Source organism: Kalmanozyma brasiliensis (assembly GCF_000497045.1).
Source record: "Kalmanozyma brasiliensis GHG001 unplaced genomic scaffold PSEUBRA_SCAF3, whole genome shotgun sequence".
Classification (NCBI taxonomy): Eukaryota; Fungi; Basidiomycota; class Ustilaginomycetes; order Ustilaginales; genus Kalmanozyma; species Kalmanozyma brasiliensis.
The window spans coordinates 800,670-822,411 of NW_015961970.1; the positions used below are offsets into that span (position 1 = coordinate 800,670).

At 58.7% G+C, this 21,742-nt stretch overlaps 5 protein-coding genes across 5 annotated transcripts; 3 read left to right on the forward strand and 2 right to left on the reverse strand.

Annotated features, from left to right (window-relative positions):
- Nucleotides 1-85: 85 nt before the first annotated feature.
- Nucleotides 86-7,987, forward strand: PSEUBRA_004176 (uncharacterized protein; the record flags this gene model as incomplete). The annotated part of the gene is made up of 1 exon (XM_016437742.2): nucleotides 86-7,987. One exon carries the CDS (start codon nucleotides 86-88, stop codon nucleotides 7,985-7,987), a length of 7,902 nt encoding a protein of 2,633 aa, XP_016291280.2.
- A 1,696-nt stretch (nucleotides 7,988-9,683) lies between these two features.
- PSEUBRA_004177 (Glycosyl transferase, family 8) lies at nucleotides 9,684-12,845 on the forward strand (the record flags this gene model as incomplete). The annotated part of the gene is made up of 1 exon (XM_059465239.1): nucleotides 9,684-12,845. The coding sequence occupies one exon, from the start codon at nucleotides 9,684-9,686 to the stop codon at nucleotides 12,843-12,845; it is 3,162 nt and encodes a 1,053-aa protein (XP_059320518.1).
- A 165-nt stretch (nucleotides 12,846-13,010) lies between these two features.
- Nucleotides 13,011-14,031, reverse strand: PSEUBRA_004178 (Ysc84 actin-binding domain protein; the record flags this gene model as incomplete). Its single annotated transcript, XM_016437752.1, has 2 exons — nucleotides 13,011-13,023; nucleotides 13,103-14,031. The coding sequence occupies 2 exons, from the start codon at nucleotides 14,029-14,031 to the stop codon at nucleotides 13,011-13,013; spliced, it is 942 nt and encodes a 313-aa protein (XP_016291282.1).
- Nucleotides 14,032-14,586: 555 nt separating this feature from the next.
- PSEUBRA_004179 (Exocyst complex, component 1/SEC3) lies at nucleotides 14,587-18,048 on the forward strand (the record flags this gene model as incomplete). Its single annotated transcript, XM_059465240.1, has 1 exon — nucleotides 14,587-18,048. The coding sequence occupies one exon, from the start codon at nucleotides 14,587-14,589 to the stop codon at nucleotides 18,046-18,048; it is 3,462 nt and encodes a 1,153-aa protein (XP_059320519.1).
- Nucleotides 18,049-18,229: 181 nt separating this feature from the next.
- Nucleotides 18,230-21,673, reverse strand: PSEUBRA_004180 (Pentatricopeptide repeat; the record flags this gene model as incomplete). Its single annotated transcript, XM_016437761.2, has 1 exon — nucleotides 18,230-21,673. One exon carries the CDS (start codon nucleotides 21,671-21,673, stop codon nucleotides 18,230-18,232), a length of 3,444 nt encoding a protein of 1,147 aa, XP_016291284.2.
- Nucleotides 21,674-21,742: the final 69 nt, after the last annotated feature.

Genomic DNA, 21,742 nt, shown 5'->3' on the forward strand with positions numbered 1-21,742 from the left:
TTCAGCGATCGCGGTTGCCACCCGAACCTCGTATCAGAGTGCAGGACGGGAATGCTAGCGCTCCCAGCAGCTCGCAACAGCAATCATGCCAGCCGCCACCGAGGCGCGTGTCAATGATGCGCTCGGCGCTCTGCTCCGCAAGGTGGTCGGCTCCAACGATGCTGGCAGTTCTTCAGCAGAGTACAGGTCGAGCAACGGCCATGTCAACGGCGACTCCTCTGCCGCACTCGTAGCAGCCTCTCAGTTCCTCGCAGACGGTCTCCACCGAGGCGCAGCGAAGTTGAACGGGCAAAACATCGTCCGAGACGGATCTCACAGCGAAGAAGAGATTGCGCATGCTCTCAATCGCCTTCTCATATCGGGCGTCATCACACCACTCATCGATGCACCTTCGTCCAGCCGGAGTCATGCCGAGGCCCACAATGCGGGAGCTGGCATCGGGATCCGTCAAGCCCTCGACACCTTGTCCCGCACGTTGAGCGCATCGCCCAAGTACCTCGAGCACCTCTTCGAATCCAACGACCGTGCTTGTGCCACGGCGTCGACAAGCGCCGTGACCCTCGACATGACCAACACCACTTTCGACGTCTGGGCCACTCCTCGTCTACTTTGTGCAGCTGCCTCGATGCTGTCCGCCAGCCGCTCTTCCAGAGCCACAAGAGAACCTGAATACGCACAGCACTCCAAGGATCTCTCTCACCAACTCCTCGATCACCTGCAAAAGCTTCTCTCCGTATCCGCCGAGACGGTCGGTCAGGTCGATAATGTCCGCTACATTCTCGCCGAATGCTTGCGCGCTTCCGTACACGCGCTTGCACAGACAGGTCAGACCTCCTTCAGCGCCAATGCACGCCTCCCGGACTTTGTCGTTCCGAATCCAGACCACTCAGTATCGCTTCCGAGCATCCCGCACGATGCGTCTCAGGTCATCTCCTTCTATCGCTCTCCGCTTTCTGATCCCTCCTTCCGCCTCACTTCGCGCAAAGACCGTCCTAAACCCGCTGGGAGCGGTTTTGCCGCCCTTTCGTCATTACAACGGGACGCCGCGCTCACTTTCTCACTAGGCGCCAAGACTGCGGGAACGGAAGATGCGGACAGGAAAGGCATCATCGCCGATCGCGCCAGTGGGCTCTTCCTCACATCGATCGACCTGTGTCTCAGGCTCGCCCAAGAGTTTCCAACCTACTTTATCGACGTCGCAGACTATGCCGTGCTTCTATTCGTCGAGCACCTGCAGCACAGATGGACGTGTGCCAAGCAAAGGCAACCGAAGCCAGCTCTGCACACACCTCTCGCTCCTGACGCTTACAAGATCGTCAGCAGCCATGCTGCATTTCTCGCTGAATCCTACCCAAGCAGCCTCGTGAGGGTAATGCAGGTAGCTGCAGAGCACATGTCGTCTCTCGCCGACATCCTCGATCACGTTGACGTCGATGATGGCGAGCACCTTCATGTGGCGCATGCTTTGATCTCCATCGGATCTTGCTTCAGCGCATATGCTCTTCAAGTGCCGGACTCAAGACAAGAAGAGCTCGCAGCCGTCCTGGAACCTTATCAAAATCTCCTCACGGGTCAGCTGCGACTCAGAGGCCCATCGATCGCCGATTCGCCGGACTTGATACAGCGATCTGCTGTCGTGTGCTTCGTGTCGACGCTGGCGTCTCTGGTCGTCGCAAGCGGACGTCGTTTCGAGGCGCCATTCTTGGCTGATCTCCATTCGCAGATGGCCTCATTGCTGGAGGACGTTGCCCAGAAACCGCAAGAATTTGCTCGCTTGCAGGGCACGACCGCACTCGACGATCTTCGGCAGCTGCATAGCCTGTTGCGAGACCGCATGGATGCCCGCGCTCGGGCACAAGCAGGAACGGATCAGGTTCGAGCTCGCATCGACAACTTCAAGAGACGAAGGCTCGACCATTCCGACAACTTGGCTAAGACCATGAACGTGATCGATGCCTTGCTTCCGCTCGATGCTACTACCACAGAATCATCTGAGCAGTCGCACGAGATCTCGCGGAGACGTCTCATCTCGCGAACGTGTCTTCACACAGTCCTTAAGGGCGAGGCGATGGATGTACATGCGTCCCAAGCCACATGCATCTGCGAGCGTCACCCCAGAGGGGAAATAGCAGAGCTGGAGACCGCCCTTGCCAATGCCGAGCAACACGAGCCGGATCCTTCTGCCGTTGCTGCACTGTGGAAAGACGTCCACAACGCTGTCAAGACATCACGCCTCTTGTCATCCCGCATCATCGATATGTTGCGCCGCTGCGTTGCCCATTCTTCAGTCTCAAAGCCACTCCCGTTCAATGGCGACAAGAACGTCTTCAATATCATTGCGCATTCTCTGCGCTCGAAAGCTCGCAGCTGTCGTCTCGCTGCCAATGAGCTAGCAGTTGCTTACCAGAAACGCCTGCTGCTGCAGCGGGACACCAGCATCGAAGAGGAATGGATCGTCCGCTTCCTTCATATCCCTAGAATCTACGAAGACCTTCTCGCCGATGTCAGCCAATCTTCCTGCCACGAGACCGCCCTTGTTGGGCTCGGCCAGCTCTTCGAGATGCCCGTCGAAAGCTGTCAGGAGATCTGCTTGCTGACGCTCATCCTGCACCTGGGCCACGCAAATCCATTCATCAAGGCATGCGCTTACACGCAAATCGTGCAGATCGCCGCTGCACATCGGTGCACGACGTTCCAGTTGGTGCAAAAGCACTTCGAAAGGGTCTCGACATCCATCGTCGAGCGCTTCATCTCGATGCCAGATCTATGGACGAGCTTCTTGAGCCTGATCAAGATGAACCAAGCCACCTTCTTCAATCTGACGAAAGAGTACACGCTGCCCCACCTCATCACGATGATCTGCTCTGGAGACAGTACGGCCGAGATCGGAACCAAGATGATCGAGCTGATCGCTCGCGCCCTCGGCACGGATGTTCCTCGACTCTGTCACGACAACATCACGCCCATCTTTCGGTCATTCTTCATGCGCTCCGCATCATTGCGAGACCTAGGCCTCTCCACCCTGGTGCAGCTGATCGGTGTCGATGCAGCAAGTCTCAAGGTGCTTTTGCGCAGTCGTCAGTCGGACGTCGTCGGATATCTTGTTGTCAAGCTCGGCAATCGTGCGGCCCGCAAGGAAGCCTACGCAGGTCTCGAGTTCATCATCGAGACGATCAACGGAACGTCTGCGGCGGCCAGGACAAGAGACCCAGAGCTGCTCAAATCTAAAGTCGCTGGCTTTCTCAAAGGCGAGATTCTCGCTATCCTCACCTGGATCAATCAAGAGCTATCAGGAGAGCATGGTAGGAGGACGGCCACCGATCTCGCGTTCGCATTGCATAGCATTGGTGCCCTCGTCGAGATCATTGGTCCGCCCATCAGCGCAGTCACACCACAGATCATGGCTACGCTCAACAGTCACCTTCAGCCCGACTCGGTCAGCCTCGCCACGCTGGAAAGCTGGAAGATCTTTATCACAACACTGCGCTTCGACGACATTGGTCCCTTTGTGGGGCAAACCGCTGCAGCTTTGCTGTCGGCTTGGGACCGTTTCAACCCTGAACGGAAGAGGATAGCCATTTCCATCCTTCACTACCTCATTCTCGAGAACGCGGCGTATCTCAAGAACTTCATCGACGACATTCCGAGTCTGGACCGTCTCGACGCTGAGATCCCCGAAATCTGCCGCGGCTTGCGCGGTGTCAGGGAGACGTGGAACAACGATCGACGATTCCGAAACATCCTGGATCGGTCATCGCACGAGAACACCTCCATCTGCAACGAGTCACTGCGAGAGCTGCAGACCTTCCTCACCGAGGAGCGCGTCTACATCGAAGCGCTCACATCCGGTGACTCGTTCAGTCCGCTCGTCGGACAGTGCATTCGAACATTGATGCATGTTGCTGCGCGTAGCGATGTGCAGGATACCGACATCCGGGACTTGTGCTTCCGCTGCTTCGGGCTGATCGGCGCCGTCGATCCAGACCGTATCGAGCATGCCGTTGAAGAACCTGTCAAGATCGTCCTGGACAATTTCGAAAATCAAGAAGAAGCGATTGACTTTTCGATTCACCTCATTCGCGATCTACTGGTTCCCGCCTTCCGAGCTGCTACGGACACGACGCAGCAGAACGGCCTGGCCTACGCCATCCAAGAGCTTCTCAAGGTGGCTGGCTTTAACAGCGCCATCCTCACCACAGGCTCGAATGCACGTACGGTGGGCATCAAGACGCGACAACGCCTTGCCGACTTGCCGCAAGACGTGGTCGACACGATCACTCCGCTGCTCGACTCGAGATACGGCGCGCAGGTGGGAAAGCCCAGCATGCGCGAAACTCCGATCTACACGCATTCGCGCTCGTACGGCGACTGGCTGCAGAGCTGGACGAGTCGACTCATCACCAAGACGGTGGAGCGATGCGACTCTTCTGCGGCTGCTGCCCTCGCCGGAGGCGGCGCGAACAAGAGCGCCGCTGGCGTTGCCTCGACCATCTTTGCTGTATTCCGAGTCGCCATCCGGTCGCATGACGTGGGCATCGCACGGCATCTGCTTCCCCATCTCGTACTGCACACCATCATTTCGGGCGACGACATCGACCGAGAGGCTTGTGTCGACGAAATTCAGACTGTCCTCCGTGACCAGGTCGAGAGTGAGACCAAGTACGAGGCCGAGCGGAAGCTCTTGACCGCACAGACGCTGTTCACCATCATGGATCACGTCGGAATATGGATGCGACGCAAGCGTCAAGAGCTTGCGCGTACTTCTCGTCGACCCAGGCTCGCTACAGGCGGTGGCGAGGAAACGCTTGCTGTCGTTGAGTCGATCATGCATCGCATCTCCCAGGAGCTTCTGGCCCAGGCATCGCTGCAGTGCAACGCATACTCACGCGCGCTCCTCAACTTCGAGTTGCGTGTCCGAGCGATGCGGTCCGAAGGCAAAGACGACCACGACCTGCAAGGCTACTACGAGAACATGCACAGGATCTACGCTCACCTGGATGAGCCCGACGGGATGGAGGGCATCTCGACGAGGGTCATCTCGCCTTCCCTCGAACACCAGATTCGTGAACACGAAAGCACGGGTCGATGGACGTCGGCACAAAGCTGTTGGGAAGTGGAGCTGCAACAGCGGCCTCACGATCCGGAGCTCCATCTTGGCTTGCTGCGCTGCCTGCGGAATTTGGGCCACTACGACACCATGCGCACGCACATTCGCGGAGCCCTCAGTGCCCACCCTGAATGGGAGGACCTCCTGGATGCGTTCAGGGTCGAGGGCGCCTGCATTCTTGGCGATTGGAAAGAGGTGGAAGCTCGCACCCAACGAAGTCAGGCCAAGAGCCCAGAGCACTCGATCGGACGAGCTCTCCTGGCTATGCGTCAGAACGACACCGAGGTTTTTGGCAAAGTGCTCGTGCAGGCGCGTCAAGATCTTGGTAAGCCGCTCGTCGCTGCCGGCAAGGCATCGTATCCAGGCGTCTACGGCTCGGTGCTTCACCTTCATATGCTCCAAGAGCTCGAGATGATTCGCTTGCATGCGCGAACACATGCTGGCGAACGAGTCGGTGCGCTGACGAGGGCCATCGCGTCTGATACGGTCTCCGACCTGAATCGATCGCTGGCCGCACGCCTGAACGCGACGCTTCCTTCCTTCCGGATGCAAGAGCCTCTCCTCAGCTTGCGGAGGACCGCTTTTGCTGCGATGCCTTCGTCGCTCGGATCTGGCAAGGAGGTCGGACAGGCGTGGATCGCCACCTCAAAGATCGCTCGTCGCGCCGGTCACATGCAGACCGCGTACTCTGCGACGCTGCAAGCGACGCAGAATCAGGCCACCTTTGCCTTTGTGCAGAGAGTGAAGCTGCTCGCAAAGGAGGAACAGACGCACGCTGCCATCCGCGACTTGGTCAATTCGCTCAACACGCTGACGAGCACCTTCAAGCCGGGTCAGATCGGCGACATGTCCAAGATCGGCCTCATCGAGCTGCAACAGACGGATGCAGAAGGTCGCACATTGCGCATCGATCGTGCGACGTATGCAAAAGCCTGTCTGCTGCGAGCGCGCCTTCAAGACTCGACCTTCCGCTACACCGCCAACGAGGTGCTGGACCGATACAAGGAAGCAACCAAGGAGCAGAACGACTCGGAAAAGATGTGGTACCATCTCGGCCACTTTCAGGACACGCACGAGGGTCTCTTGCCCAACATGACGATGCAACGCTACAACGTCTGTCGGTCGTTCCTGCGCTCGGCTCAGGTCGGCACCAAATTCTTCTACCGAACTTTGCCTCGCGTCTTGACCATCTGGATGGACCTGGCCGCTGACGAAAAAATTCTCACCCATGGCAAAAAGGGCAGCAGCAGTGATGCTGAGCTCGCGCAGAAGGTGGACGCCTTCACGCAGCTCAACAGCCTGATGAAGAAGTTCAGCCGACGACTCAAGCCTTTCCAGTGGCTCGCCGTGTTCCCGCAGCTGGTCGCGCGTATCGTGCAAAAGAACGATGACGCTTGGTTGGTGCTGCAGGACATGATCCTCCAGGTGCTCCTGGCGTATCCTCAGCAGGCCATGTGGTCGATGGTGGCAGGAGCCAGCTCCAAAGACCCGGAACGCAAGCGACGCTACACCGAGATGATCCATCGACTGAGCTCCAAAGGCGGCTCGAGCCACAAGGAAGTGGTCAAGGTGGTGTCGTCCTCCCAACGCCTCGCAAAGGAGCTTCTGCGGCTGTGTGACTACAGTGTTGGCAAGAACGAGACGGTGCTCAGCATGGAAAAGCTGTTCCCCGGTTTGCTGGAAGTGGCCAACACGTCGGAACTGCTGCTACCGCTGCAGAGCTCAATGACGGTGCTGCTCCCCTCCAATCACCTGATCTCGGAGGAGCATCGACCGTTCCCTTCGAATCTGCCGACCATCAGGACCTTCGAGGATACGATCGAGGTGATGAACAGTCTGCAGAAGCCACGCAAGATGATGATCATCGGCAACGACGGCAACCGGTACCCGTTCCTGTGCAAACCCAAGGACGACCTGCGCAAGGACGCGCGACTGATGGAGTTCGACTCCATGATCAACAAGTTGCTGCAGAGCCAGCCGGAGTCGCGTAAGAGGAAGCTGTACGTGCGGACGTACGCGGTGCTCATCCTCAACGAGGAGCACGGTCTGATCGAATGGGTGCCTCACACGGTGGGCTTCCGACATATTCTGACCAAGCTGTACAATGGCAAGGGCATGCAGATCTACACTTCCGAGGTCAAGACGAGCATGGACGAAGCGCGCGTGTCGCCGGACCCGAGGACGACCGAGAAGATCTTTCAAGACAAGGTCTTGTCCCGATTCGCACCCGTCTTCCACGAATGGTTTCTCGCCACGTTCCCGGACCCGACAGCATGGCTTCAAGCACGATCCGCCTACGCACGGACGGCGGCAGTCATGTCGATGGTGGGCTTCGTGCTGGGACTCGGAGATCGTCACGGCGAGAACATTCTGTTCGACTCGAACAGCGGCGACACGGTGCATGTGGATCTGAACTGCCTGTTCGACAAGGGGCAGCGCTTCGAGATTCCGGAACGAGTGCCGTTCCGACTGACGCAGAACATGGTGGACGCGATGGGCGTCACAGGCTGCGACGGCGTATTCCGCAAGAGCGCCGAGATCACGATGAGTATTCTGCGAGACAATCGCGACTCGCTGATGAGCGTGCTCGAGGCCATGGTGCACGACCCTCTAGGCGAATGGAGCGTTCCAGAAGATCGGCATCGATCCAAGACGTCGGCCAAGCGACACGATGCACGTGGGGAAGATCCACGTGTGGTGGAAGCGCGTCGAGCGCTGGATCCGGTCGCCAACAAACTCGACGGACGGCTGTACCGACTTGGATCACGCGAGCCGAGTCCACCCTACTCGACCAACAACCTGGTGGACGCACTGATCAAAGAAGCCACCAGCTCGGTCAACCTGGCCAAGATGTACATCGGATGGAGCAGCTGGCTCTGAATGACAGCACTTTTGAAGAAGACTTATTCTTAGCCTCACTGTGACTCTGAAAGAAGCTATGTCGAGGATCGACCGTGCATGAGTCTCGACCTGGAAACAGCTTTCTGTGACGCCACGATTCTGCCAAATCCATCGTAAGTTCGGGTGAGCCAGTCGAGAGGCCAAGGCGGCGTGCAGGCTCTAGCATTGTCACGATCGATAGCGGAGTCGACGTGTATGCGAGCTGCACTGCGGTCGAGCTCCGATCTGCACCGGCGATCCTGTCATGTGCAGGACGTGTGAGCTGCATTGCGCGGATCTGCGCGGCGGTCAGCCTAACGATGACATTTGTCGCGACTGGTAAAGACGTGGGGCCTCTTCCGACAACTGATGTGAGAAGAGCTCGAGTTCTCTGCTCGGAGATGGGCAGGCTGCTTTTAGAACAGTCAAGACGACGGACGCGTGCCGAACGTGGCGACGGCCCATGTGAGTTTGTTTGATCTCTGGCAGATCGATTAAGCCACCTCGGAAAATTCACCGACAAAATCGCAGAACCCTTGTTTTCGGCTCGACCGCGCGCACTGACTCCTTCCGACCGGACCGAAGGCGATGATGACAGTCATCTTTTCCTTGAACAGCACGCTACATGTCGGCATGCTTCCGACGTTCGTGATTGGCCGACTGGGAAGCTCGAATTTGTGGGGCGCCACGCTTTGCGACTTGGAAGCTTGCACATGACTCGCTGTTGCTGCATGCGACGAGAGTTCGGAACCTTGCGCCTCTGCTGACTTCACTCGGGTGCGATCCGAGCTTAACAGACATGCTAGGAGTCGTGCGACGGTAGCCTGTGCTTCGCTCCAAGCCTGCGCCTGCCGTCAACACTTGAGCTCAATCATCGACTCCACTGTAAGAACCTTCGACTTCGATACACTCTATCAGCCAGGAGAAGCATAGAAAATTCAGCCTGAAGTTCGAAAGAAGATCGACCTCACTCCGGTACATTTTCCGGCGTTGACCCCACTTGGAATTCCACAACAGCACATCACAACACGCAAGGTGGGGGAAGAGCCCGCGAGAAAGGGGTTTTCCTTTGTTTTTGGCCCTTTTTCGGCTTTTTCCCTTTATTTCTTGGGGGCGAGAGTGCGTGCGAAGCTGCAGACTGCGCATTTGAGCTGCATTTGCGGACGGTCCGATTTGATCGCCTGCATCTCTGTGCATGTTTCGTCGTTGGGTGGCGCCAGAAGATTTTGGACGGGCCATGCGCTCGCTTGAGGCTGCTGATTGCTGAGCATGACCTTCTGATCAGCATCACGACCTCGATTTGTGTCACACTCCTCACCTTTCGCCATCGCCATATTCGACCTTGATCACATTGTCGCCTTCCATCTGTCCGTAGAGCATTCCGACCCTTTTAGCGACCTATCATTCACATACCGGTCGACGCTTCGATTCCACCGTGTCCATCATTCTCCCTGGCTCATCCGTCACCTTGTTCTTCGACGCACTCACCGACCATCTCCTTGCCTCGGCTTCCTCTACTACCTTCGTTAGGCGCCCATCTATTGCCAAAGCGCAACCCACCTTCATAACTCCGCATCTTGAATGCAATAGCCAACATCTGCATCTGCGTCGCTTGCTCTGCAACAATCCCACAGCCACAACAACAGAGCTCGTCTGCATCTTGTCTGCCGATTCTCTCGACATCGGTGTCTAGCAGATGAGTTTTCCGTCACAATCAAGCCGCTCCAACAATGCATTCGTCACCCTCCTAACATCGGACCACTACCTGCCAGGCGCTCTCGTCTTGGCAGAGTCTCTTCGTATCAGTCATGGCATCTCCAAGAAGGGCAAACAGAGGGCGGCCACTTCCACCTCGTCAGCAGCAGCTGGTTTTCAGGTGGTCGCGCTCATCACCCCAGACACCCTCTCGGTCCAGTCCATCAAAGCCTTGCGACGAAGCGGCTTGTTCGATTGGATCGTCGGCGTAGAACCCATAGGCTTCCGCCAGATCCTCGCTACCTCAAACACCGCCGATGCCGCCTCCCTCATGCCCGCAACGCTCGACTCGGATCTCAACACCAAGATCGAAGAAATGGAACGCAATCTTGGTCTTCTCGGTCGACCTGATCTTACCAACACGCTCACCAAACTGCACGCTTGGAGGCTCGGCCGCGATTCGGCACACCTCGTCACCTACAGCGCCTCTTCCGTTCGAGGCCCCACCCAGATATGGACAGGTTTTGACAAGATCGTATTCCTGGACGCAGATGCATTGGTGCTTCGTCGCATCGACCATCTGTTCCAACTCGGCAGCAATGTGCACTTCGCAGCAGCACCTGATACCGGCTGGCCAGATGCTTTCAACAGCGGTGTCATGATGCTGAGGCCATCCACCAAAACTTTTGAAGCCATCCGATCATTCGCTCGGACGACTGGCTCGTGGGACGGCGCCGATCAAGGTCTGCTCAATGATTTCTTCGGCCCAGAGGATGGCATGGACGATGACACCAGCAATGCTGGCGCTGCATCGGCTCCTGGTGGCGGCTGGAAGAGGCTCAGCTTCCGCTACAATGTCACCAGCCACGGAGGCTACACCTTCGCGCCCGCATACCAACGCTACGGACAGTCGATCAACATCGTTCACTTCATCGGTCAGAACAAGCCCTGGAATCGACCGGGTCCCTCCGGCACTGCTCAGCCCAATCCGCTCGTGGCACCGCGCGACCTCGACAGCCATCCCATCACACCCGATCAACCCGACTATCTGCTTGCGTTGTGGCACAGCGCTTTTGCATCCCTCTATCCTTCATCGGGCTCTGCATCACCAGACAGCGAGATTGAGATCCTGCACACGGAACGCGGCGTCGAGGTGGTCGAGCGTCGCAAGTTCACCGTGCCCACTTTCCATGCCGTTTGGGACGCAGAGGAGCGCGAGGAGGACTCCGCCTTTTCCGGTCAGGAAAGCGTCCGCGCTTTCGGTGGCGCGGCGGCACAGAGAAGACCGCCGGTCTGCGAAGCTGCGTACGTCAGTCTGCCTCTCGACGGAAGAACTTCACTGATCGCACCCGTGCCCGACGTAGCTCGCTCGCCGTCTCCCCCCACCCCGACGCAAGAAAGCATCGACGCCGCAGCGCGAAGCAAGGAGGGCTCCAATGGCGCAGCTGAACCCGGACCTGTGTCTGCTCCTGTTGCCATCCCCAGTCGTCCAAGTGCGGACAACCGAGACGACAGCGATGACTCTCCACACTACTCGCCGCCGAAGTTGTCGTGGAATCCGGCTCACGAGCCTCCTCCCACCGGCTCGGACGCCTCTCTTCACCAGATGCGTATCCCCATCGACAGTTTCTACTCCAACATCTGGGATTCTGGCGCACGAACGCCACGCACACTCGCCGAGCAGAAGGCCGCCTTCTTTGTGCCCCAAAACGCCTCGAAGGAAACCGGCGGTCACTCTCAAGGCGGGCCTGGATATATTCCCGCACAGCTCCGACGTGATCATGTCTTTGACAATCTGGGATCACACCAACCAGATCCGAGCAAAGTCAAACCGATCTTCCCATGGGAGTCGAGCCAGCAAAAGTCAGGCGCACCTGCACGTGTATTCCCAGACGAGCCTCGTCGTCCTTCTCCTCCGTCGTCCGGGAACACATCTTACTCACAAGCCAACCCGCGTCCGGCACCCCCTGCGCCAGCACCAGTACAGCGCGCTCGAGGCCTGCCCGCGAATCTGTCCTTCGTCAACGCGTGGGATCAGGCAGGGGCCATTGGCAGCTTCGCCGATGCCTGGAATCGACACACGCATCCACCAAAGTCGCCTCACAGGCGCAGATCTCAGGCCCCTGGAGCGAGTCCCAGAGGATCCAGCCCGAGGGAGACTGGCACTTCCCGAACTCCGGACGATCGCAGGAAGAACGGCCGAGGAGCCGGTGGAGTGCAACGCGTCGATTCACCAACGAACCTGTCCCGTCCTCAGTCCGGGATCGTGTCGGAACGCAGGTCAAGCTTGCAGGAAGCAGATGATGTGCGCGAGGGGGAAGCATCCGACAGCAGGGATGGCGACGACGAGTCTTCTTCTGGCGAAGAGGACTCTGGCAAGGAAGAAACATTGCGGGTCGCCCCTTCGCGTGGCGAGACGCCTTCGCCCGTCAACTCGCGTCAAGCAGCCAGACCGCGCGAAGGGCCAGGTCGAGGTTACATGAGAAAAGCGGAGAATTCGATGCACGCTCAGATGCATGCGACGCCGCGAAGCCCGAGGATGACGTCTCGCGTGCTCTCCTACACGTCGACGGCGACCGAAGGCGAGGGCGGGGGCGGCGGTAGATTCTCCTCCTCGTCAAGCAGCGCATCCAATTCGACGGTAAGAGGCGAAGGTGCAGCAGCGGCGAGGCAGAGAGCTAGGGACCGACTGAAGCCAGATGGATGGATCTCGACAGGATCTGCTGGATCTGGAATGGGCTCTCCTCCTTCTGGTTACCCTTCCGCTTCCGCGCTTCGTGGCATTCCCGAAGGCGCCTCTGCAAGACCCGCCTATGTGCCATCCAACGTCAATGTGCCCGGGCGAAGACGCGAGACCAATTCGTCCAACGAATCGCAGTCCGGCGAGTCGGGTACCAATTCACCCACCGCCCTGCTTAGCCCTGCACTCGGCACGGCCGGCGCCACGATGCCATTCGCCATCAGCGGTGCCTTCACACATCCTCGCAATATCGCATCGTCATCACAGACGCTGCGCGAAAGGGGTCCCGTTCAACATCCGACAGTCTTGGATGAGCCGTTCAGTTCTAGCCCGGTTCAGTCGAGGGCAGAGCTCTCGCAGCAAGCGAGGGCGCATCAACAAGCCAAGTACGGTGCTCAAGGCAGGGGTAATCGACCCTACTGAGAGGCGGAAGGAAAACGAATGTACATCGTAGAGCAAAACACGACATTTGCGACGTTCCTGGGTTTGTCTGCGCTAGCGATTCACGGGAGAATGCGTTGAGAGCATGAGTATGAGCTGGTTCAAATTGCATCGGTGGGTATGAACATTTGATGCTGCTGGACTGCCTTAGTGCTTCTCGCTGTAGAAGAAGGAGCAAAGGGAGCTTGTCAGTGTTTGAGTCCTTAGCTAGCAATCTGCATCGAGCAAAGTGAACTTACGAATCGAAGATGGGCTTGTTGGCCGTTGCTGCACCTGTGGGCGCGGTCGTTGACCCTGTTGGCACTGCACCCGCAGCCGGACCCGGCGCCGCAGCCTGAGCGCCCGACAGATCGTATCCAGCGACCGGCGCTGCCTGTCCAGGCTCGCCTGTGGGCACGTACGACTGCTGCGGCACGCCGCTCTCGTCCATCATCTCTGCCGCCTCGACGACCTCGTACATGGCGCTCGCCGCTTCCGGTGCGGGTACCTTTCCCATCAGCAGATCCACCGCTGGGATCGGTTGACCGTAGAAGTCCTTGTTCGTCTCCTTGCGTTCGACGAGCACGGTTCCCTCCAGTGAAATGCCCGCGAAGAGACCCTTAGATCTCGAGTACGTGAAAAGCGGAGCTGGGTCGCGGATGGCGATGCGGATATCACCACCGGTACCGATGGGTCCTGCAGCAGCGGAGAGCGTGCCACCGATCGTAAGGTTCCCTGCGTACGCAAACGCCTTTACGGCCTCGTCGCTGTTCATGACGACGACAAATTCGGTCAGATCAGCGCCAATCTGCAAGCCGAATCCCACAGCACCAGTACCGATGCAGCTTGGGGCGGACCAGCTCCCATCCGGCAAACGGGCGATGACGACGCCGCTACCGATCTTGCCCGACCACACAAAGCCGGCCTTGATCACGCTGAATACGGCCAGACCTTTGGCCTGCTGGAGCACGGCTTTGGGGATCGAGTTGAGCGCTGAGTCGGGATGATCTGGGTCGGCGAGGAAGGCCTGCAGGATCGTCGCCGCCCGCTCACACTCTTTAGGCAACGAAAAGCCTGCTCGGGCGGTAGCCGCCTGCTCGTTGATCGCCTTGCCCGTCTGTTGGGCAAAGGCGTTGGCTTGCACTCCCGCTTTCTGCGCTGCTGTGCGGAACTTGTCCAGGAACGACATGTTGGAGGATGTCAGATGTCTCGGAAATGGGGGAAATGGGTGAGAGGAATGATGGATGGTGTTTGTTGGAGAAAAGCGAGGCTGTGATGTTTCAGACGTTGCTGGTGATGACGCTGCTGCGCGTGTTGAAAGTGGAGAGAAGACGGATGGTCCTGACAAGCCACGCACAGCCTGTTCTCGTAGAAATTCCGACATTTCTCAAGAGACTGACAGGCAAGCATCCATATTTTGGAAAGCACGCTGGTCCAGCTGGAGGCTCCGACAAGCGCGCACGGCCGCCAACAGCCACGACCCTGAATCACTCGATTGCAAGTGTGACTTTAGAGCTTTCACCTCCTATAACTTCATCAACGGCCAAGCCGATGGCATGCTATTGTCACCACCACTCCCTCATCTCGCTCTCAATTCTAACGACGCTTTCAATCGTCGGTCCTTGTATCCGAGCCGCTGACTTAGAACAGTCGGAGCAGCCGATGTCAGCCTCTTGATTGCCTGATCCTCTTACTCATCCTGGGAGCGGTCTGCCGCAAAGCACCCAGCGCGGTCTGATCCATCATGGCGACTCAGGCTTCCACTTCGCAGCTCAATGTCAACGGCAACGGAGCGGGCGCCGCCGGAGCCAACAAGACAAAGGAGCTCTTCAACGCCGCCCTCCAAGCTCGACACCCGACCAACGCCTACATCGCCCACCTCAAGATCTGGGAGGATGTAGCTCAAGACGGAGCCCCCGTCGAGGCTTCAACAGCTGCAGGCGCAACCAAAAAGGCAAGATACCTCATTCTAGCGGTACAAAAGGATACGGGCAAGGTCACCATCAACAAGGCCAAACGTAACGCCAACGGCAGCTTCAGCATCGGCAAGGATTGGGATCTCAACACACTGCGAGAGGTCAACGTCATCCAGCCGGACGTCTTCAGCATCACCCTCAGCCGACCCTATCAATGGCAAACGCAACAGCCTGCAGAGCAGCAGCTCTTCTTGCAAAGCTTGGTAAAGGTCTATCGCAAATACACTCAGGACAATGGACCGAGGTTGGTGGGTATCGATGTGCCGACCTCGTCCAGTTCAGCGAGTCTTTCTGTCGCCGACGCTGCTAGTAGCCGTCCTTCGTCGGGATATCATATCGATGACTCGCCGCTTGCGTCGATCAATGGATCCACTTCCGCCGCGTCCGCGCTTCCTGCTTCAACTCCATCGACATTGGCACCAAGAGCATCGCCTGTCCGACGCATGTCGAATGACGGAAGTCCGGCTCGCAACTCCGAAAGCTCGAGCATTTATGAGAGCCCTACCAAGAGCAAACGTTCAGGCGGACTCCAGTCCAGCCCTCTGAAACGACCTGCACAGCTTCCACCTCAATCCTCAAATGAATCGCTGCCATCCACAGCGAGGCTTGCGATACCGAGGCAGGCTCCTCCACGCAAGAGCAGCGGCGATTCCATCTCCATCAAGAGCGGTAGCAGCGGAGGTCTAGCGGGCGGTGGAGGAGACGCTCGAGCGCGACTAAGCTCCATCGAGCCGATCCGAGGCGGTGCTGCTTACGAGCGCATGCTTCTGGCTGGCACGGGGCTCACTGGCGTCACGGAAGTCGACGACGACGACGAGCAGGCAGAAGACGAAGATCCATACGGAGGTGCTGTTCTCACAGACAAGGATGCCGTACCGGACACGTCGACGGCATCGAAGCGTGCTACGCTGGGACGACCAGCCGTCGCTCGCATCGAGACGCAGCTGAGCGAAAGGAGCAGGGGCGCCGACGAAGCGGATCTAGACGAGGACGAAAATCAGACTCTGGTGGCAGTGGAAGAGATCCTCGAGGGTCTGGAATGGCGCAACGCAGGCGCCAACGGCTACGGTATCGCCTCGGGCAAAGGTACCGCCGACGTCATCGAGGCTCGTCTTCTGGATGAGCTGTCGGCACTCGAGTCGGCCAACATCCACGCCATCATCGAGTCCGACGACCGCGTCGCCCTCGTCGTCAAGCACATGGAAGAGGCGCTCGCCGATCTCGACATGATGGATAGCATGATCGCCGGCTTCAAGGTGCAGCTCAATTCTCGATTGGACGATGTCTCGCACATCGAGTCGCAGAACCGAGGTCTGCAAGTCCAGACGTCGAACCAACGTACGCTCATGGCTGAGATCGAGAACCTCATCAACACCATCAACGTTGACGATGATGTGATAAACACGCTCAGCGCAGGACGGCTAGAGAACGCAGATGGAGTTGCTCAGCTCGAGTCGGCCGCGGCATCGCTCTACAAGTCGATGCTGCAAGCGCGTACGGACGGCGACGATGGTGGAGCTGACATGGCCGCTGCAGCCGAGAAGCTCGCCGAGTACGAAGCCATCTCGTCTCGATTCTGCAAGCGCGTCCTTGAGTACCTCAACATCACCTTCAACGTCGAGACGCAGCGTCTGCTTTCAGATCCTGCGCGTCAAAAGGCACTGCAACCACCACACCCGTCGTTGCCAGACCATGCTTCCATGGAAGAGGTGCTGGGTCAGTACTGCGGCCTGCTGCTATACATGAAGGAAGTGTCCGCGCAAACCTTCTCGCGCGTCTCTGCAGCCTACTTTACCTCTGTCAGCGAATGCTACCGCAACGAGATGCAGCAGCTCTCCGTAGCCTACCGCCGGCAGCTGCGCAAGGCAAGCGACGAAGACATCACCGAGTCTAGCTTTATTGCTCCGAGCTCGACCAGTGCGGCTACCTCGGCCATCCGCAGCGGCACCATCCGTCGCGGACAACGCGAGAAGACCATGCGTGGCGTCAAAGACCGCACGGACATCTCCGGTCAAGATGGTCTGCAACGCATCCTGTCATGCATCTTCCCCGTGCTACTGCGCGAGCAGAGCTTCATCTCGGACTTTTTGCATATCAACGACAACAACATCACGTTTGCGGACTACATGGCGCTGGAACCGTACTTCCGGCGTCGGGCGGCGGGCATGTTCACAGGCGCATCCGGCCCGTTGCGCGAGATGAAGGGCGCGATGGACCTCATTTTCGGGTTTGTCGCCAACGAGTTGCAGGCGTTCACGGACGACGCTCTGTCTAAGGACCGCATGTCGATCGTCGGCCTCCTCGCCACGCTCGACCGGAGCATCGTCGAGGCGGAAGAAGTTAGCTGCGAATCCCTCCAAAAAGTGCTTGCCAAGCTGCAGCTGCGTCTGGCCTCCAAACTGGAGCAGTTCGTAGGGGAGCAGATCAAGGGCATCGAAGCGACCAAGTTGACGGTGAAGAAGCGCAAAGGCGTGGTGCACTTCATGCGCGTGTTCCCCGTGTTTGTCGATCGCGTCGAGGCGCAACTGATCAATACCGAGACGCTGCCGATCCGCACCGCCGTCGACGGCTACTACATCCAGATCTGCGGCGCCATGTTCGATGCTCTGCAAACCATCTCTCGCGTCGAGACGGGTGCCGCCGGAGGGGATGAAGACAAAGGCCAGCTCAACCACCTCGTGATCCTCATCGAGAACATGTACTATTTCATCTCTGAGATCAACAAGGGCTCTCGCACGCGCGGGGCATCCAGCTCTGCACTCACTGCCCTCGTCAAACGGGCCGAGACGATCTACAACGACTCCTTGGGCAGCTATACGCAGTTTGTCCTGCGCCGCTCCCTTGCCCGACTCATGGACTTTTCGGATGGCATCGGCACACTGCTCCGCTCGACACCCGCGAAAGAAGTCTCGCTCCACGCCGCATACAGTAAAAGCGCATTCAAGAAGCTCGTCAAGGACCACACGGCCAAGGACACGCGCAAGGCGGTCGAGGCGCTCAGCAAGCGAGTCGCCAAGCATTTCGACGACGATGAGGCGCAGGAGCAGAGCGCGGGCGAAGCCGAGGTGCTTAGCAGGGTGTGGGCGAGTTGCGAACAGGGCTACGTAAGGGAGTTTGAAAGGGGCATGCGGTTGGGTCAGGACTGCTATCCGGATATGGGAGTGAGTTTTGAGTTGGGTGTGGGGGAGTTGAGGAGGTTGTTTGCCGGATTGGCGCCGAAGCGCCGATGAGCGTCGCACAGCCTCACGCCCACCGTCTCACTTCTACCAGTTGTCAGCTCGTTCAATCACCAACGATGCAATAGTGCAAAACATTCATCTCCTGGGCACAGTCTCAACAATTCGCATCTGTGCGTGCGCTTGTGTCTTTGTAAAAGAGGTGTGAGATTTGTCCAAACAGAGGTGCGTGAAGCTAGCCCCTGCGCGCAGCAGCATAGCGATGCAGCACCCAACTGACGAAGCCGACATCCTTGATGCGGCCAAACCTCACCAGGCGGTGGTGGAGCAGCTCGACATCTAGGAAGGTGAGTGTGGGTGATGGCTTCATCGCGCCCACCTTTTCCGTCTGGTCCTCTCCGATCCCTGAGGAAGCGGAAGTCGAGGGGGAGGCCATCTCCACCAATCCCACCAAGGACTCCTTGGCCACCGGTAGGGGGGACAAATCCACGTCCACCCCTTCGAGCATCGCATCGGTCGCCCTGTCCTTTCGCTGACGGGCGTGTCGTCGGGCGCTGGCGGTCCTCGTCGTCGGCAGGGTAGGTGGGTAGAGGCTAACGAAATGGCGCAGCGCACCGATGGCTTGGTCGAGCGAAGCGTGCTTAGCGTGGAAATGAATGTACGCGCTGTAGCATTTGGTGATTTGACCTGCATCCGGATCTTGCGCTAGAGTGGTGGTGAGTTCGGTGTCACCAGTGGCTGCGGTGTGAGAGCCGAGGTAGGTTTGAAAGCGCACCCACACGTCTTCGACGATGGGTAGGGTGGACCCGTCCGCCTCGCGCAAAGCCTCCAGGATTACCCGGTAGGAGTGCTCGTTCGGCGTCGCACCGAGACGTGCGAACAACCCACGCTCCAAACCTTCACTTTGACCGTCGAGGGGGAGCAGCGTCGAGCGCAACAGCTCGCCCCGCATCCCGACGGGCAGGTGCGCACCCAGCACAGCGAGATAAGCATTCACCAGCCGAACACCAGCTGTGACCGCGCCCAACGGCCCCTCGGTGTGCCCCGACGGCTGGTCAGCGAGCACGCGTGCGAACAGCGAGCGTGTCTCGGCCAGCAGGTCGGACGAAGTCTGCGGGACCAGCGCTGAGAAGATCTGGGCTGCTTCTCCTGGTGTTGTTTCCTCCTCGGCGTCCGCCGGGTCTGAAAGTATAAGTTCGAGGCTCTTCGCAGTGGCAGTGGCGACGATCTCGCTGGACGGTGTTGTGGAGCTGCTTGTGGAGGGATCGTTGTCGCCAGTAGTAGCGGTGGAGTCAGTTCCCTCTGTCGTCTCTGGTGACCCACTCCCCACCGTCACCAACCGCCGCACAGGCGGCACATAACTCGCATACGCATGGAAAACATGACACAGACTCTCCTCGTCCGGCCTCTTCCCCCACATCTCCCTCACCTCCTCTCTGCCCAATTTCTCCCTCACGCCTTGCTCGAACAATGGAGCAGTACAGCGCACCATCTCGGCCAACACCCACCTGGCGCGGGGCAAATCCCGGTTCCGCGCACATCCCTGGAGCAGCACATTGAACGTCCATCGATCCGGCGCAAATCTCAACCCCTCTCCTTCCGACCGGGTGGTTTCCAGCTCCACCATCTCGCGCAATAGCCTAAAAGCTTCGAGATAAAAATCTTTCCGACGGGCGCAGGCGAGGATCAGCGCGTTGTACACCTCGGCGTTGGGGCGGACGGAATAACGCGTCGTCATCTCGCGGAACAGGTCGAGGGCTCGTTCTGCTTCGCTTACCCCGAGTCTGCCGAGGTCGTGCGGTTGAGGAACCCCCCGGGCGCACGCGCGGATCATGAGCGCGTACAGTGGCGCGTCGGGGATCGGATGCGCCGAGAGACGCATGTGGTAGAACGCGTTCCATCCGACCGCTTGGGTGGACGGCGTTGGCGTGGAGAGCAGGCGGCTGATCAGCAGCGTGTAGGTCGCCATTGATGCTGGACGACCTGCCTCCTCCAGGGTGTTGAGCAGCGTGATGGCGGGAAGGTACTGCGAGGACGTAGCGTAGGCTTTGACGAGTGAGTGGTACGTATGGTCGTCCGGGACCAGCCCGAGGGTGTGCATCTGTTCGAGCCACGTCTGACATGCTTCCAGCTGGCCCTGTGTGGCAAACGCATCGAGGACGTTGTTGTACAGCGACAGTGACGGAGGGTATCCGCAATCTTGCATGAGGCCGAGGGTGCGGCTGAGCGTGGACGTGTCGTTAGCTCGGGCAGAGGCAACGGCGAGCGCTGTCCATTCTTCGATTGAGGCAACGCCAAGAGGAATGCGCGAAGACGAGGGGCTTGAGGGCGAGCTGGAGCGAACGAGCTTGGAGATGGAGTCGAGCATGAAGCTGCGTGATTCCGAGGAGGAGAGGTCGTTGACCATCGTCTCTGCGCGCGTGATGAGTTCGTCGCTGGAATCGGTGCTGGAGATGTCCTCGGCTTGCTTAGTATCGATGCTCTCGGTAGGTTCGAGGGTGGGCGCTCTGCCGTCCAAACGGGCAGTCGGAAAGGGACCGAGAGCTGCCGCATCGTTGGAGGTAAGTTCTGCCGGGGATGCCTCGTTGGGAGTCCCCTGCTGCACCGAGGTTTGCAGCTCGTAGTCGTGCTCTTTGAGAATCTTGGCGATGCGGTTGGCGAGATTCGACTTGATCTCCTGCAACGAATCTGTGCCGGTCTCGCTTGAGCTTGCCCAAGCATCCGAGGTGGTGTGTACGAGCGCAAGTCTCGCGAACAGCTGTTGCAGCCGGATCTCCTGTCGCTCTGCATATGGCAAGGCTGCCATTTCCGCCTCGTCCACGACAACCCCTGTTTCTTCCTGTATCGTCTCCTCTATTGCCACCTGTTCGCCTCGCGACGCAGCTGCTGTCGATGGCGGCAACAAGACTCTTCCCTTGTCTCTCGCATCCTTCAGCCTCTGCTTGAGATCCGTCGCCGTCCTCGCCTTTCTCTCCTCGCCTCTCGTCATGGGTAACAATCTTCTCCCTCTCCCATCCTCGATACTCTTCTCCCTCCTTGCTTCCTCCAGCCTCGCCAATCTGCTCTCCTCCGCCGTCGGCGGTGGGGGTAGCATCAGTGCCTGGTACAGCTCTTCCAGCACATTGTCGTCTAGCTCTGGCAGATCAGCCGTTGCCTCATCTGCCTTAGCCTTCTTCTCAAGCGTCTCGAGCTGGGTGCTGAGCCCTCTGAGCTCCTGTTTGAGCAGCCGTTCCTGCTGTGAACGTGTGAGTCGCTCGCCCCGTGGACCCGTCCGAGCCATGTACTCCCGAATGCTACTCTCTACATCTTCCTCTATGGGATCCCGTGGCCGACGGCGCTCCTGCGGAGAGCGAGAGGGAGGAAAGTCCTTTTGTCGAGCCCGAAGCACTCGTTCTTCTGTCCGGGCGTTGCGCAGACGGGCCTTTTCGCGACCGGCTTGCTTGCGATGCGCGCTCACCGAGGCGGTTGAAGTAGATGAGATAGAGCGTGTGTGGTTGAGCTGAGCATGGGATTGTGCTGGTCTAGGCCGAGTCGAGGAGCTTGCCGTAGATGACAGGGTGTGGTAGCTTGTCGAGGCAAAGGGCACGCTTGGCCGTATTGAGCTGCCGGAATGGAGCCGAAGCAGAGCGAGGAGCCCTGCCGCGGCATGCTGACTCCTGGTCGGTATGCGGTCTACCATGCCGAGATCAAGTGTGGCTCGGCGATGGCTGGCCGTAGATGAATTGTAGGAAGGAAAAGACGAAGAAGC